Source organism: Dipteris shenzhenensis, chromosome 1, assembly GCF_047967505.1.
Source record: "Dipteris shenzhenensis isolate YYH24624 ecotype China chromosome 1, Dip_SZ_1.0, whole genome shotgun sequence".
Classification (NCBI taxonomy): Eukaryota; Viridiplantae; Streptophyta; class Polypodiopsida; order Gleicheniales; family Dipteridaceae; genus Dipteris; species Dipteris shenzhenensis.
The window spans coordinates 47,969,083-47,987,288 of NC_141596.1; the positions used below are offsets into that span (position 1 = coordinate 47,969,083).

At 45.2% G+C, this 18,206-nt stretch overlaps 1 protein-coding gene across 1 annotated transcript in view; it reads left to right on the forward strand.

Moving 5' to 3' along the window:
• The window catches only part of LOC147905954 (alpha-mannosidase-like), a 155,532-nt gene that overhangs the window by 62,824 nt on the left and 74,502 nt on the right, over positions 1-18,206 (forward strand). Inside the window, exons 15-19 of the mRNA XM_087375840.1 lie at positions 5,947-6,166; positions 6,539-6,669; positions 6,796-6,858; positions 6,942-7,004; positions 7,128-7,199. Coding sequence (XP_087231966.1) covers positions 5,947-6,166; positions 6,539-6,669; positions 6,796-6,858; positions 6,942-7,004; positions 7,128-7,199 — 549 coding nt within the window. The remainder of the gene's footprint in view (positions 1-5,946; positions 6,167-6,538; positions 6,670-6,795; positions 6,859-6,941; positions 7,005-7,127; positions 7,200-18,206) is intronic.

An 18,206-nucleotide genomic window follows, 5' to 3' on the forward strand; every position in this document is an offset into this window, starting at 1 on the left:
TCTCCTTCCTGCCAGTCATCCTAGCTCTTAGACCACTTGGATTTCTTTTCGCTTGCTATCCATACTCGTATCTAACTATGCCATCTTTCCTTGTGATCAAGCATGGAGCTCAAACTTTGGATATTAGATATGACACAAGTATCTGCGAGGTTTCTCTTTTGGAGCTGAGAGATTTCTTTCAACTGCAAAACAACAACATTCTTCTCCAAGAGGAGATTGGAATAGAGGATGTTGGTGTCATTCATCGACCCATTGAGCTTGAAGAAGGAGAGCTTGGGTTCAAGATAGAAGCAAAGTCGGAATGTGTTTTTTCTATCATCACAGAGCAAAGGCATGCACCTGTTTTGACATGTAAGGAGACTGTAAGTGTCATAACCTTGCTCAAACAGCTCCCACTTAGTAGTGCTTTGCATGTTGCCTTTGCCTCTGCTCAAACTATAGAGCAAGTATCAGAGTTGCCACAAAACTATAATGGTTATGTTTTGTTTGAGCTCCCACCTTGTCTTGAAGGGTCTGCTATGTTTGGAATGGACCAAAAGAATGATGGTCATGCTTGGACATTGTACTCTACTAGCTCGCAAGAGTCATTCAACGGGATGGTTAGAATAAGTAGGTGTACAGGCTACTTGAGGTGTTGCAATTTGGATTGTCCATATATGGAACGGACTGGTCTCTACAATGAGACACAATGGAGGGGAAAACTAAGAAAAATATGTCCTGTGGGTCCAGTTGAAAGGGAATGTGGTTCCTTGCTTTGCATTCATTGTTGTCAGATTCCTATCTGTGTTTCGCAATGTAAAGCTTATATATACTACTGCATTCCACATGATCGTGAACATACTACAAGATGTGCCATTCATGTGGGAGTACATGAGCATCCAATTGCTGAGGGAAGTAGTCGAGGTAAATGGAGAAAAGTGGATGAAATGGTATCTGACCGTGCTAGAAAGAACCCTGCACTCTCTTGCAAAAATATCGAGGTGGATGTTGCCAAAGATATTGTTATGGAAATGATGCTTGGTGGCAAAGAGGAAGCCATTGAGGAGATGGATGAAGCTGGCTTCCATGCAGTTCTTGACACAATAACACCATTGTCACAAAGGAGGAGGCTTCAAAGAGCTGTGCAATCATCTAGACATGGATCAGAACGATTCGATTGTGGCCTGGATTCACTGTTGGAGTTGAAACGTCGATGTAGATACTCTTTTTTGCAAAGTGTCCTTTTCCCAGGACAACTATCAGCTAATCAACAACCTCATGTCTTTAAGATGTCAACTATTGGTCCAGGTTCTGGGCTTGACTTGGTGAATAGGATGAGGCCAAGTGGTAACTTGGGTTTTCAATGGTTGCACTTTGACCATGTTCATCGGGTGAAAGGATGGTCCACCATGGGTGCCCATGTGTATGACCCTTTCATCAGGGAGCTTCTCACCATTGCATTATGTGAATTTAAGCTTGAAGATGCTGGTGCACAAGTAAAGTTCTGGCAACTGATGAATGAGCAAATGTTGAAGAATGGATTCCCTTTGCCTGAATTCAGAGGGTTCATGGCAGATGGTGCGGGAGCGAATTGGCTTGGAGTTAGAACAGTATATAATGGTGGACCGGACAATGTCATGGAAGGTAAAGAGAGAACATGTGGTTTTCACTGGGAGATGAGCATGGTAGAGCATACTAGAAGATGCATCAGGGATCCATTTCAGGAAGAGCATAAGCATCTGTGTAGGAATTGGAGAAGAGCAACATCAGACAGTAGTGCAAGAATTTGTAAGGAGGCAATAAAGGAATTTTGGACACCTACTCATGTTAAGGAGGATGAGTTGTCTGCCCTTGAGACATGGTTGGCATGGTGGGATGTGCGGGTTTCCCAGTGGGGAGGTTCATTCATGCAACAACATAAGGACACTGGATTTGTGCCGTCTGTGAATTTAGCTGAGACCAAGCACTCTAGCATGAGGGCTGCTCATGGGTATGCTAAATACATAAGCCTATATGAGGCCACCGCAACAGATTTGGCAATGTCTGTGCTTCAAAGTGCACACTACAAAGCTTACATGGAAGGCAAACACTTGGGAACAGGACCTGCATTGGAGAAGCTGAGGGAGAGGATTTTGATTTGGGATTCTGGCAATGTGTCAACAAAGAGACTTGTTGATGTTGCCCATGGTGTTATGGAAGAGGCTGGCCTTCACACACCTGAAATGAAAAGGCCCACAATGGAGAAAACTCAAATTAGAAGGAGAAGAGGTTCTGCCACTCCAACTACAATTAAGGAACATGACAGTCATAGGCCAGAGTATATTTATGTCTCTACTAAGCAACCAATGGGAGGGAGGAGACCTCCCAATAGAATTGTAAATGGATATGATATTAGCTGCAAGGAGAGTGTTGTGCATGAGACAAATTGGGTTATCAGAAGAACAGAGCCAAGAAGTGTGGTGACATGCTTTGGATTCATTTCTGAATCTAAGTCTCGTTGTGGAGCACTCATAAATACATTGGGTCGAAGTGCAACTGAGGGTGTACCTGCACCTTGCTTCAAGGGGAGAAGACAACATCCTAATGGTATCAAAGAACAGTTTGTGTGGTTTTGCAATACCTCTGTTGCCCATACGTGGTGTGTTGATCAGTCTATACTTGGTGTGCCTGGCCACTCCCCAGGGGTGTGGAAGGTGACCGTCGGGACTTCCATAAAGCAACATGAAAAGGATCAATTGAAGGAGGCAGGTTTTGTGCTTGAGGAGGATGAGAGTTTTCATGTGCAAGGACCTAACTTACAGAGGACTACAACACCATTGAGTCACGATCGGGCCAGTAGAAGGGATAACAGGATAGTGAGATGGAGATCCAAGCTAAGTAAGGAGTTTCAAGACAGGATTCAAAAAGCTCAATGTTTGATTGCAGAAGTGGTGCAAGAGAAAATTATCTGTCCTAATGAAATGCATCTGTTCCATGTGCGAACAGAAAGTTCTATTGCAAAGGGCCTTACTTACACCGTGACAATATCAAAGTTTCCACGGTGTTCTTGCAAGGACTTCATTCAACGAGATGCAAAGAAAGGGATGTATATTCCATGCAAACATATGTACTTTGTCTTCATTGGTGTTTTGCAATTGAGTGACAAAGTGCATCAGTTTATGCACCAGGCAGCTCTTACAAAAGTTGAATTGTTTCAAGCTCTTAGTTCTCGCAGAAACCAGCCAAGTGTGTCACATCCACTTGGTTGAACTTTGGGACTATTTTGTATAAGCTTACCTTTGTAGTTGTTAAGGAAACCAAGCAACTGTTTGCCACATGCTTGGTTGATTTTTGAGATTGGGTTTATCTTTGAAAAACCATTTTGTACACTTGGCATATCTATTGTGTCAATTTGGGACATATACAAGTATATTAAGCTCTCAAGCGGCTTCGGAATGTATTTGGGGAAGCTTTGGATTATCTTTGGGAACTTATGGAAGCATATTGTATGCTCAAGCTATTTTGGATAATGCTACTTAATTAATGTTATTTGGCCGATGCTGTTAGACTTGTTAGAAATTTATGCTTGTAGTATTAGTTAGATGCTTAAAGGTTTCCTGTTTCCTATCTTTAAGAAAGTATTGAATATATCATAAATTGAATTGCTCTATTGAGGACATTGCTACCTTTCTTTTTTTTTGAATGCTAAGAAATAATTTTTTCATTTTCCAAATTATAAGGGTGCCGTTTTATTTCTATGTAAGAACATATTTTATTCAAAGTCAAATGACACTTTTGCAACATAAATATTTGCATTGAAATGTGGAAATAAATAGCCATGTTCGCTCGAACCTTCACCTCGCTCGAACGCAGTTGCTCGAACTTTGGTAATCCTCCAATTTTGAGTGCCTTGTCCAAGTAAGTAGGTGGTTGACCAAGTTAATAGTTTCAGCCTTGGCTTACCAGATAAAAGGGCAACCATGAAGAACGATGGGTTGGGAGCCAAAGGTGATTTCATGGGAGGAGGGAAGTCTTTGCACCTGATGTGTCAAGTTCAGATATCCTTTACACATTGGTTAAATGAGAGTGCCCTAAATACGTACTTATCACCAACTCCTGTCAATTACCCCTACTATGGGATGGTTTCGGCCTTGGCTCACCAGATAAAAGGGCAAGATGAAGAACAATGGGTTGGGAACTGCAGGCGATTTCATAGGAGGGAAGGCTTTTGCACCTGATGTGTCAGATTACGATATCCCTTACACATTGGTTAAATGTGAGTGCCCTAAATATGTACTACTATCACCAACCCCTGTCTTCTCGACCTAGGAGAGCACCTATCATGAGGGCGTGGGGCCGTGGAGGATTCCTCTTTTCACACACACCCACATACCCCTCATTGCATTTTAAGACTCCTAATTGGGATTTTCTCATTTTCACCGTATGGAATGTTGTTGTTCACAGGAGATACTCCTTGTTTTTTTTGTATTTACCTTATGCTTAACCTTTCTTTCACAAAAGTGTTTTGTTTTTTTTGAGGGGGGGGGGGGGTTGTGGCGGCATTTACCTGTACTGTCCCTTGTGTTCAAGCCCCCAAATCAGTGTGTCCACATCACTGACCCAAAATCCTGTGGTTTGTGCCAGTTAATAGATGCTCCTACAACCAGACAGATGGTCTCGTGAGCTGCCCTGAAAGATGCAGGTTCCCGACAGAAGTCTCAAGAGATACAGTTGTATCATCCGCAAGCACTGTCAAGAATCATTTCATGTGGGTGCACTTCTGATGCTCCTAGGAGCTTTGTGGAAGCAAGTCACTGACAAGCTTGCAATGATCATACAACTTCTTGTTGGCCTCAAAAAGGCATTGCACCCGTATTTGCCCTCTTGTCTGGAATGGTGACTTTTCCATTTGATTGTTCACTTCTCTTTTCTTTTGGTGTTTAACCTTTTTGGCATGCTTGTGCTCCATCTGTAATACTCCATGCCTGTGATTTCTTAATGTTGACAGCATTGCAAGCTTGCATCTGCGTTTTTTATTGTGATTGCCTGATCCTTGTTTGAGTCTTTCACAGACTTTCAAGAATTATTGATAATTGGTGTCTCAACGAAAGGGTTGCATCTTCATTTGGAGACCCTCCCACTTTCAGTCCCATCACCCTCATGCTGAGTACTGTGAATGGGTTTCAACCTTCTCTGATGGTTGCTGAGATGGCTGTTTGCTCCCTTGTGAAACAAATCCCACACAGGATGAGTTTTCCTTGGCTTGGTTTCCAACTTCGTGTTGCACCTCCTCAACATTCTTGGTTGGGCACAGTACCACCTCTTAATAGTTTTCCAGGTCTCTGATCCTAATAAGGTAAGCTCCTTATTGAGCTTCTCATTTTCCAAAAGATAACTTGAGATCAATACTTGCCTCTATCGCCCTGTTCTGTTTCGTCTTTGCATCGTAAATTTCAAAAATATAACTTGTCGTCCCTCACTTGAGAGCATCAACCTTCTAAGTTACTCTTCAATGCTACACGAGATTCTTGTTTTTTGCCGCAGAAGCTCTATGACTTGTCCATAAATTGCCTAGCAGTACCTATGTGCAGGGATAGTCTTTGCCACCGCTCTCTAGAGTATCTTAAGGAGAGGATTGGGGACAGCCATGATCTCAACAGGAAGGTGGCTGGGTTTGCAGAAACTTGTGGATGAAAGAGAGTTGCTTAGCTATGGGTGAAGAGGGAGTCGAGGTAGAAAGGGAGGTGGATCAAGGGAGAAGAGCAAATGGGGAGTAAGAGAGGTGGTTCCAGGACTACATAGTCACATGCCATGCATTTCGAAAAATAATCATCATATTGGTCAGATGGTTCTGTTCTGGGAGTCAGTAGCTATGAAGTATGCATCTTAACATGTAGCCCTTAATCAAGTAGACAGAGTTGTTGAGCTTGTTGATTTGTGTTATAAGATTTCTAGATACTTTATAAAGTTTTCTTTATTATCTTTCAGGTTAGCAGCAAGTCTATTCAAGTGACTGACTCTGGTGGCAAGGTTGTTCCTTCTCAACTTCTGCCAGTGAGCAGTGTAACAAAACAACTGCGAAGCTACTATGTGCAGGCATATCTGGGGGTATCACCAGGACAAACACCACTTTATTCGCTTGTATTTCCAGCCACGGTTCCTGCCTTTGGATACAATTCTTATGTTGTGTCAGCTTCAGGTGGACCAGGTTCGTTTCCAATTCAGTACTGTAAATGTTATAGGGTCATATACATTTTCATGTATTCAAAACCCTACAAAAGGAGCATCTTGTGTACAAAAGTTCTGATAGTCTATCATTTCAATTTGGTCCATGATAAAGGAAGCATATTTTATTCTTTTTGCTTCCCTGTTAAGGCAAACAAACGCATCTTCTGGCTATTATGCTCGGAAATTGTTATATTATATACGAGTGTTTGCCTATCTGAGTCCCAACAAATGATACTGTCAGTTCAGAAGATTATAGAAACTTCTATGACATTCTTGTTTCATGGCACCTTGCGATCTTGCTATGCAAGCACTTAATGCTTATTCTCTGGCTTTGTTTCTCTACTGGAACCAGGTTCAGCAACACTCTCAGTTGTTGAAGAAGTTTCCAAGAGTCATATGATAACTGCTGTCTCTGACAGTTTACAGCTGGTATTCTCTGGTGAAACTGGCCATTTGACTGAAATGATGAACATCCAAACTGGAGTAAGTGACAGATATACTACAGCATTTTAATCCTGAAACATGATGTGGACAAGGAATATAGTTTTATTCAGATCTTCTAAACGTTGTCTCTGTTCTTCGTATCATTTTCTTGCCACCAAAAAACAGGCTTATCTTCATCTGCAATCCTCATACCTTTTCTATGGAGCAAATACTGGCGCAGATGGACAGGTACATGTGATGAGTCTTTCAATGGTTTCTTGAAACCAGTTACTCCTCTTAGGTACTGACTCCTCTATCTTATCTTCTTCAAGGGTACTGATGGTGCCTATCTATTTCGTCCAAATCCCGGCTCTCCAACCTCAGTGAATAGCTCTGTGAGTTTAAATCATGCCTTGTACAAGATTCAATGTAAGCTATTTTGTAAGCTTTGGGTGCTGTTATTTGTGAGTCAAATAAAGTTAATGCAACTATTGTTTTGTAAAATTTTGATTAAAAAGGTACCCATTACTGTTATAAAAGGTGCCTTAGTACAGGAAGTTTGGCAAGAGTTCAGCCCCTGGATCCACCAGGTATGAAGGTCTCCATCTCTACAGAAAGCGAAAGTTGAGTTGCTGTTTGATAATTCCTTCATGAATATATTCGATGAAATGCCCCCTTTGATCCTTACGAGCAATATTTCTGTCTGTGAGCTCCATCTCTATATTTGCAGCTATAAGGGATAAGCCCTATAATAGCTCTCTCCTTATCTTGTTAAGTTGTTTGAGGCCAGTTCAATTCCATACAACCAGAATCAGGTTCATGTTTTATGAGGGTACAGCAGCAGTGCTCTGCAAAAGTACTGGTCAAAACAGAGAGGCACAAGAACAGACCATCAAAATTTCACTCCTACAACTGAATGTTCCTGAATGATTACAAGAAGAGCGCTCCACAAACATCCCTGAGGAATGTGCTGTGACAGTCAATGCATGGATGGTGCTATTACTGGTTGACAGACTCCAAAGTAGCAACTTTGGCCAGGTTGCCAAAGCTTATACCCATTTCTTAACTTGTCTCCATAAGGGAGGGGAGAGAGAATGCCTAGAACCACCATCTGGCCTCTCAGACTTGCAAAATAGGCTATTGTGGGCAAGAATGTTGCAATCCCTGGGTCCTATAAGCTAGCATTGGATGCCTGCTCCCACGGATACATTCCCTGACTATCCTCTTCTTCCACCCTCGACTGAAGTCCTCCTTGTCTATGCGATCCTACCTGGTGTTCCAAGCTAGAAACCCAACCTTTGCGCCTCCACCCCCACTCAGCCAACAAAGATTACTCCTCTTGCTGCTTCTCTAGCTCCTCTCTTGTTTGCTTCTAATTTTCTCCCCCTAGCTTGTTTGCTTCCGCAGTTTGTACGACAGCGATGAGCAGATTTTAACTGTCTTTGCAGACTTGTATGGAAGGAGTTGATTCAGGGCAGATGCAAGCTAACGAGGACTGTATGACAATGTTGTACAGATGTTAGGCTGAGGCTGATACCAATGATGGCGTTGTGGGCAGCACTTTTTTTTTTTTTCAAGAAAAGTACTTCATTAAGTATGAATAAAAACCGTATAGCAAGCTCAAGTGTGGGAGTACATCATGTCAAGCATGAGAAAAAACAGCTCAGAATGAGCAAACAAAAATCCCTGGTGACGGCTGAAAATGCCACCTCATCCCTGAAGGAGAGTCAGAGAAGAAAGGACAATCCTTCTAGACTCTGAGAAAAGCAACCCTCCTAGCAGTAGCAGTCCTGGAGGTTCCTTGTAAGTTTGCCCAAATGGCCATCAAAGTGTGTATAGTATCTGCCCAGATACTGGCCATAGTCTGAGAAGGGTGAACCTGGGAGTCCTCCAAAGCCTTTGTACATCTGGCTCTCCAAATATGCCATGCTGTGATACTAGCCAGAATCTCCCAAGATGTGTCTGCAGAAGCGTGGGGAGCTTTGAATGGAGTAAACGGAACATCCCGGAGGGAGCATGACATGCCATCGAACAAAGAAAGCTGTGTCCGTGTCATGTCCCTCAAAGAAAGCCTGTGGACCAGTGAGTGACAACCAAGCAACTGATTCCCAAGTCATGAAGAAGGGTGCTCTATGAAAAGTGCAAAGTATCCTAGCAATACCCTTCCAAATCGTCCTCGCCTGAGTCCACTCCCAAAGGCAGTGCTATACTGACTCAACTGCTGAGTGGCATTGAGGACATGTAGGGTCAGCCCCAAACCTGGATCTCCATAGGTTCACTATAATCCCTCCATGAATAGTAAGCCAGATGAATAACATGATTTTCCTATTCGTGAGGGATTTCCAAAGCCTCCTCCAAAAGTTTTTCTGCATCTCTGCAGAAATCTGAAAAGTATCCCAATGAGGAGCTCTAGAGGGCCTCCAGCCCCTACAACTGAGCTGGAATCTCTTGGCATTTCTGACCGTGTAACAAAAGAAAGGGATGCTCTTCTCTCGGTGCCCTACAACTATCCACTCCCATTCCCCTGGATCCCACTGCAAGCATCTAATAGGGGAACCTCCATACAGCCAAAGCCTCCAAGATCCAATAGCCAGGAGAATGGGGTCTGGATCAAGATACCACTGTGAGTCTCTACCCATCTCCATGTATCCTGTAATCCTGACAGGCTGAAAAGGAGCCTCCAAAAGAATGTCCTCAGAAGATCTGTGGAGTCTGCCTCCTGCATGAACCTAAAAGACAAGGGTATCCTCATGTGCATCCCGTAAGGCTATAACCTGCAAAGGGATACCTGTCCTCGAGAAAGCCCCCAACTAGGTGGACTCAGAAATAGGCAAATGGTATGTATCCATCCACTCCACTGCTATGGCTGCATCTATCTGCTACATCCTAGGTGCACTTCCTCTAAGGCGACTAACTGAACGAGCTCTCTGATCCTATGGAAGCATCTTGAAAGCTTTCCAAGCACCCACCGTGGATGTAGGTCCCAACTCCCATCTAGACCACTGCATATAATGTGACATACCTAGTGATCTACCATGCTCATCTAGTATGCAATCATTCCACATGATGGGCTGCCTGTCAATTTCTTCATGAGAGGAGGGTGAAACTCTCCTAAGAGTACTTTTGAAGCTGCTGTCCCAAGCTTTCAGAATGGTAGCCATGAGAGGGGAAGTAGGAGATCTAAGACAGGCTGACATAAATATCCATCTAGTGCTGTCCATCCAATCTCCTCCTTGAGAAGGTGTGCATGTTTGTATACTGCGTAAGAAAAAATCCTTCCAAGGCTCCTGATCAGGCATCAAACCTGTGACCACCATCTTGCAGAGCAAGGCTCTACACTACAAGTCTGGATCAATAACATTGAGGCCCCCTTCCTCAGTGGGTAGAATAAGAGTCTCCCAAGCCACCCTGGCTATCACATCTGAAGTGCCGTCTAATCCACTCCACAAAAAATTTCTGATAGGTCTCTTGAGCTGAGTGATACTGCTTGTAGATCGGCACCACCAAGAGCAAACAAACTAGGCTGTAGCCAACAGTACCTGGTTTACAACCACCACTCTGGATGCAAGGTCAAGTCTGACCAAACTCCAAAATAGGAGTTTCCTCCTGATGCTCTCTAACACGGGAGCGAACTGCTGTGCTGGAGAAATGCCCACCCCAACCTGGCATCCAAGATACCTGATGGAGACACCCCTTTGAATCCAAGTAAATCCAATATTAGCACCTCAATCTGGAGTGTCCTCATCACTAATCCAGAAACCATTGGATTTGTTCCAATTAGTGTGAGCCCCTGCTGCAATGCAAAATAAATCCAATGAAAGAGGTGAGTGTCTTTGGAGTAGCATCCAAAAAAATAGCTGTGTCATCAGCCAGCTCACTGTCCAGCAACTCCTCTTCCTGTCTCAACGGAAGTCTCAGCCCAAAAATATCAGCTTGAGCTCTAATATAGAGGCTTATAGCTTCAGCCACAAATATGAATAGAAAGGGGGCTAGAGGGCATCCCTGTCAGACTAATCTGGATATCTGAAACCTGTCTCCCCTGACTCCACCAATGAGTACCTGGCTATGGGCTGACCTGTAAGAGCAGAAACCCCTCTAATCCACAAATCTGAAAGTCCAAAGCGAAGAATGGTTCCCTCTAGAAAACCCCAATCTACCCTGTCATATGCTTTTTCAAAATCCAGGAGTAGAATTGCCAGTCTATGGCCCTCATGCATAGCCCACTTAGAAGCCTCCCAAAATGAGAATATGTTATAAAAAATGCTTCTGCCGCCAAGGACAAAGCCTGTCTGTGTGTTATGTATAAGATCTGGCAGAATGGGCCGCCAAGATCTTATACAAAGTGCCCAGTAAGGTGATCGATCTCCACTGAGACATTGAATTTCTGCAACCTCCGTTTGGGATAAGATGAATGAGACCCTTCGAGAGGGAGTCCGTCATCTCACCCGAGTCCTATCAAGTAAGGCTCTCATACCTCTATCCACCAACATAGGAATATGCTGCCAAATAACCTGTCTAGCATCCTCTCTGGCTTGTGAATCAGGAATCTGCAGTCAGAAGGGAGGCATAGTGATTTGCGGCAATCTGCATATGACGGCATCTAGATGTGTCTGAAGTATCCTGTCTGAGTCAACAAGCTATGAAACACTCTATGTACTATGTCTAGGGCCGAGAGTAGAGAAGAACTGCTTGCTGACTCTACCTCCGATCTGCGTCCAGAAAGACTCTTTGGCGTGAAAGGCTACTCTGCTCTCTGATCTAAAAGTGTACGTTGATAAGCCCTTACTGTAGCAAGGCGCTCTTGAATCCAAGCATCAGTAGGCCGTTTTTGCTCTTCTCTCTGAAGAGCTACGAGTTGCTGTCGAATGGCAATCTCTCTCTTGTGAATCTCATCTCTCCTAATACTAACAACATAATGATCAAAGCTGCTAATATTAGTGAGGGCTACAGCCACATCTGACGTGGAGGGTTGCCCACCTTGCAAGTGAGAATCCCAAGTCTGTAGCACTGCCTCTGTGAGGCCCTCCTCTGTGTAAAGGGCATCTGGAATCCTGATACTGGCAGAGTGGCCTATCGCCTGAGGCTCTGAAACCACCAAAACAATCGAAAAATGATCTGAAGTGGACACCCCTGCGCTGATGCATACTGTCCCATCTCTGTCCAGTGCCCAATCATCCACATAAAATTTGTCAATCCGTGCATGGATAGGCATCCTTACTTTCCTGTTCGACCAAGTAAACTAAAGAGAATGTGGCTGAGTGTGAAAAGCATCGTCATACCAAATATCTCTGCCACTGAACTGAAAAGGAAGGCATCCCATGCTGCTCTCTCCAGGGAGTGAATGCCACCTTCCCTACTCCCTCTTTTGTCTGAAGGCATTTCAACCATGTTGAAATCATCCCCAATAATCCAAAAATCTGCAATATGTGACCAAGAGAGCAACTCCTTCCAAAGGTGGACATGATCCCCTCTCAAGTTGGGTGCATAAAGGTTAAGGAAGCCAACCTTACGCCCACCAATCATCAAAATAACCCACTGTGCTCTAGAGGGGACTATGACTCCGTGTCCAATGAGGGAGCATCGAAGAAGAGATAGAAATGCAAATACCTCCCCTGATACCCAAGGTAGGTGACCAAAAAGTATGGCCATAAGAATCTTACCTGACTTGGCACAATCTCTACCATCCAGCTTATGCTCTTGGAGCATAAGGATATCAATGGAGCCACCTGAAACACCTGGATGGAGTTGGTTATGAATCATCTGCCTACGGCGGCGATGAGGTATACCACCGAGGCCCTGAACGTTCCAACTAACAATCCTCATCGACGGGAGGCTGTCGAGTGAAAGGTCCTACCTGACCTGGTGGTGGAGAAAATCCTCTCCTGTGAAAGAGTCCTCCTGTCAAGTGGAGGAAAAGCAACTGGTGAAAGAAAACCCACTCCAGCAGAGGTGGAAACCCTGTCCAGCGAAATCCCAATAACTGGCTCCCCCAGGGTAGAGGGTACAAACTTCTCCTCAGTCTCAAACTCTGCCAAATTTGCCAGTATTGCAAAAGAGTTCTTGTAGGCGGGAACTGGCATAGGAGTGCGAAGAATCCCTGCACCCGAGGAAGAAGGAGAAAAAACCCCCTTACCTCTATCAATTGGTGAAGTGTGACTAACAGAGGGAGGGGGTTGATCAGTCACATTAGTGATAGGGCGTGAAGAAATGGGTTGCCCCTCCCGATGAGCACGTGGGCGGACTGGGGCAACCACATCTACGCCTGCAGTAATATCACATGCCTGTAACTGAGAATAATCCAAAGTGCCTCGTAGAGGTGGCGGAGTGTTAGCAACCCTCACAGGCATCCAATGGGGTACTGATCATACTGTGCGTGCTGAAGAAGAGGGTCGAGGTCTAGGGGCTGGTCCCAAAGGTCATGGGGGAGAAGGGGGGGCTTTGGTAGTGCGTATAGAAAAAGTAGGACGAGAAGGCGGAATAAACCGTTTGAGCCTTTTCTTCTTCCTTGGGCAATCCCTGGCGAAGTGCCCAAGGGTCCTGCAAATCCGGCACTGATCCTGTCTCCCAGCAACCTCGACTCTCTGTCGAAAAAAGGAAGCATCTGGTCGCTGAAGCATAATGCGATCATCTGTAATATCAGGGTCAGCAATGATGACCCTGACTCGTGGCACCCCATCCGATCTGATAGCCTATGCCGCTGAAAAGGGCATGCGAGGAAGGGGGGGGATCTCTGTGACCAACCCAAAAGTAGCTCCTATGGACGGTAAGAGTCGATGGTAGACTTGAGGAAGGCCGGGGAACCTAATGAAAAGTGAGGTAACCGTGCTATCTTCCTCTAGTGGATCGAAAGTGAAGGGTGTCAAAAAGATCCTCTTGGAGCTCAATGCCAAAGGACTAGCCCTGAGTACTGAACCTGCTGACTCTGGAGAATCAAATACCACCTGGAAGAACCCTCGTTCAAGCAGACAAACATCGGTGAGGTGCCCTGCGAGGTCTCCAAGTAAAGCCGAAAGCATCCAATCCCTAGCTTGTAGCTTGGAGGGGTGGGAACCGTGGATGCGAGCAAAGAGTGAGGTGGCATACTCCTGCTTCGACTCTGTTGTCTTGAGCTGCTGAAGCTTGTCTTTAGAAAAGGTATGTCCTAGTGGTCTGCCATGCTCATTGAGTATGTTGTCATTCCACAGGATTGGCTGCCTATCAATCTCTTCCAATGAGATTGGGGGAATTCTCCGAAGAGTACTTTTGAAACTTCTCCAAGCTTTTAGAATGGCTGCCATAAGAGGAAAGGAAGGAGGTATGAGGGGGGCTGAAGTGAAAATCCATTTGGTGCTACCCATCGAGTCTCCATTTGAAGAGGGAGTACATGCTTGTATGATTTGAATAAAGAAATCCTTCCAAGGCTCTCGCCGAAGCAAAAGTCCCCTTATCACAAACTTGCAAACTGCATTGCAAGTCCAGATCTATGATATTGAGACCTCCTTCTTTTGTAGGTCTCCCAAGACACCCTAGCCATAGTATTTGTAGTGCCATCTAGCCCATTCCACAAGAAATTCCTTATAGGCCTCTTGAGCTAATTGATGCAATCCTTTGAGCTGCACCAACAAGAGCAAACATACCATGCCGTGGCCAGAGAAACTTGGTTAACAACCACCACTCTGGAAGCCAAGTTTAATTTGGCTGAACTCCAAAAGAGGAGTTTCCTCCTGATGCTCTCCAACACAGGAACAAACTGTGTAAAGAAGAGATACCCATACCGGCCTGGTATCCAAGATATTTGATAGGAAACCCCTCTGAATCCAAGTAAAACCCAAGTCGACCCCTCAATCAGGAGTGGCCTCATCACTGATCAAAAAACCATTGGATTTGTTCCAATTGATGTGTGCACCAGCTGCAATACAAGGTTGCCTTGAAAGAAATGAGCGTCTGAGGAGAGGCATCCCAAAAAACAGCATTGCCATCTACCAATTCATAATCTATGAGTTTCTCATTATTCCTCAGGGGAAGCTTGAGCCCAAAAATATCAGCTTGCGATCTGAGACAGATGCTCATAGCTTCAGCCACAAAGAGGAAGAGAAAAGGGGTGAGAGGGCATCCCTGATGGACTGATATGGAAATCTGAAATCTCTCTCCTCTGAATCCTCTGATTAGAACCTGGTTGTGGGCTGATCTGTACAAGAAGGAAACCCCTCTAATGCAAGCATTAGGAAATCCAAAATGGTGAAGGGCGCCCTGTAGGAAATCCCAATTCACTCTGTCATAAGCTTTCTCAAAATCCAGATGTAGAATGGATAATTTTTGTCCGCTTTGTGTAGCCCAATCCGAAGCCTTCCAAAAAGAGAAGATATTATAAAAAATGCTCCTTCCATGCACAAAACCTTCCTGCATGTCATGGATGAGGTCCGGAAGATATTGCTACAATCGCAAGCTGATTGCCTTTGCAAGAATTTTATACAAGGTGCCCAAAAGAGTAATAGGTCCCCATTTGTGACACCAAATTTCGGCAACCCCCTTTTGGAATGAGATGATTGCCTTTGCAAGAATTTTATACAAGGTGCCCAAAAGAGTAATAGGTCCCCATTTGTGACACCAAATTTCGGCAACCCCCTTTTGGAATGAGATGAATGAGACCCACTGTAAGTGATCCAGGCATAGTACCAGAGTCCCAAACCACGTGCAAGGTTGAGGTAATACGATCCCCAATCTCATCCCAATGGACAATGAAGAATACTGGGGCAGCCCATCTGAACCCGGGCACGTGCCCTTATGAAGCAAAAGTATATTGATGAAAGGTGCATCCAACGAGATCTTTATATTCTCTTTCACCAATAATGGAATGTGCTGCCATATCTACTCCCTGGCCTCATCTCTGACCAGCATGTCAGGATCTGCTGCAACAAGAAGTGAGGCATAAAAATCTGTGGCTATGCGCATGACGACATCAAGATCAGTCTGCAAAACCCGATTAAGTCAACAAGCTGAGTGACACACTCTCTGCTATGTCTCGAGCCTTGAGCTATGAAAAAGTGATTGTTGACTCTACCACCCATCTGAATCCAAAAGAAATCGTACATGAAAGGCATACTCTGCTCTCTGATCTAGCGATGAATATTGAAGAGCCCTTGTTGCAGCAAGGGGCCTGAATCCAAGCATTTGTAGGCTGTTTCTGCTCTTTCCTTTGAAGGGCTGCCAACTGTCGGCAAAGGCCAAGTTCCTGTCTGAGTATCCCTTGCTTTCTAGCATTAACGACGGAATGATAGAAGTCACTAATGTCAGATAGGGCTGCTACCAAGGCATCTAGAATCCTAAGACTAGCAGAGCGATGTCTCCTATAGGGCTCGAAAATCATCAACACAACTAGAAAGTGGTATGAAGTAGAAATCGCGAGAGCAATGTAAATAGAACCACCTCTATCCAAAGCCCAATAGTCAACAGAAAATCTGTCAATGCGTGCATGAATGGGCATCTAAGGTTTCCTGTTCGACCATGAAAAATGGAGAGGTTGTGACAAAGTGTGAAAAGCATCATCTAACTAAACATCTCTGCCACGGAAGTGAAATAAGAAGACATCTCAAGCGGCTCTCGCCCAGGAATGAATACCTCCTTCTCTACCCCCTTTCTTAACAGAGGGAAACTCCACCACGTTGAAGTCACCCCCTATGACCCAAGAATCTGCAATGGAGGTCCAAGAAAGAAGTTCCTTCCATAGAGGGGCATGGTCCTAGTCCCCTAGGCCCTCGGATGTTAGGGGCGTGAAGGTTAAGAAAATCAATCTTCTGTCCCCCAATCAAAAGAACGATCCACTGAGCTCTGGAAGGAAGAACGAAATATGGAATGGAAATGCATGTCCCCCCTTTAGGGTAGGTGACACAAAATGTGTGACTTGAAAGCAATTTACCTGACTTGGAACAATCTCTAACATCCAGCTTGTGTTTCTGAAGAAAAGAATATCAATGGAGCCCTCTGTAACACCTGGATGGAACTGGGTATGGATAAGCTACTTGCGGCGGTGATGAGGTATACCACCAAGGCCCTATATGTTTCACCTATTAATCCTCATCGGTGAGAGGAAGTAGCCTGGAATGCCGTACCCGACCTAGTGGCAAAAAGAGTCCCCTCAATGGGGGGAGACCTCTTGCTCGAGGAGTGAGGGAGAGAAGAAAGTGGAGGAAAATCCACGGGTGAAACAACCATTCCACCTGAAGGAGTCACCCTGAGATCAAAAGGGATGGCAAGCATTGCGTTACCAAAGATGGAGGGGATGAAGTCTTCATCTGGAATGTCCGCAAGATAATGTCCGCAAGATCTGCTAAGGTCGAAAAGAAATTCTTGAAGTTTAGGCCTGGCGATGGGGTGCGTAAGATGCCTGTAGTCGAAACTGGAGAGAAAGTAGGTGCCACCCCCTTCCCTTTATCCAGATGGGAAGAAGCGGATGAGGGATGAGCTTACTCGAAAGAACCTTGACCCCTATCTGAGTGACCACCCCGAATCGCTCACCAACGAGGCCAAGGAGCCGATGATAAACCTGAGGTAGTCCGAGGAATCTTTTGAAGAGGGATGTGCCAAGCTTACCCGCTTCAACTGGGTCAAAGCTCAAAGTGAAGGGAGCCAAAAAGATCTTTCTGTGGCCCAATTGAAAATATCCATTTCTGAGCAATGTGCTCACAATCTCTAGGATGTCGAAGACTACCTGGAAAAAACCTCTCTCTAACAAGCAAACATCTTTGAGTCAAGGGGTGAGGCTTGAAGGTAAAGATGCAAGCATCCAATCTCTGGCCTGTAACTTGCAGGGGTGAGATCCATAGATGCGTGCAAAAAGAGTGGTTTTTATTGAGCTGCTGCAACTCATCTTTTGAGAAGGCGACTGTTCTCGCACCGGTGGGAGCGGGTGAGGATTGGCTGAATGGTGATCCATTCACCAATCAAGGATGGAAAGGACGATTCAAACACTTAAAAGCTCTGAGAGATCCTTGCTACACGGGAAGACTAAAGGAGGGGAAATTTTTCTTTTTTTTCTTTTTTTAGCAGGATGAGTGACAAGGATTGGAGGAGGAGGAGAGGAGGAGAAGGAGAAAGGAGGAGAGGTGGAGGAGAAGAGGAGGAGAGGAGGAGGAGAAGAGGAGGAGAGGAGGAGAAGGTGGAGGAGAGGAGAAGGAGCGGTAGAGGAGGGGGTGGGAATGGCAGAGTAAGAGGAGGGGGTGGGAATGGCAGAGTAAGAGGAGGGGGTGGGGCTGCCCCAAAGGGAGGAGCAGGAGATGAGGGATGGCTGCGCGAGAAGAGGCAGTGAGGGATGAGAGCAGCGGGGGGAGGAGAGCAGCAGGAGGAGGCAACAGGGGAGGAGAGCTTGCCGGGGTGGGCAGGCAGGCCCACGGGTGGGCAGGAGAAGCCCATGGGGAGAGGCAGTAGCCACGACTGGGCTGCAGTAGCCCACAGAGTGGGAGAGGGGCAGATGGGGGGAGAGGGAGGCAACGCGGGGGACCTTAGTCTCTTTCAAAGACTTTTAATAAACTCTCTCTCTCTCTCTCTCGGGTTAGTCATAATGATCCTAACTCTAGGAACCCCATCGGACTTGATAGCCTCTGTTGTGGAAGAGGGTGAAT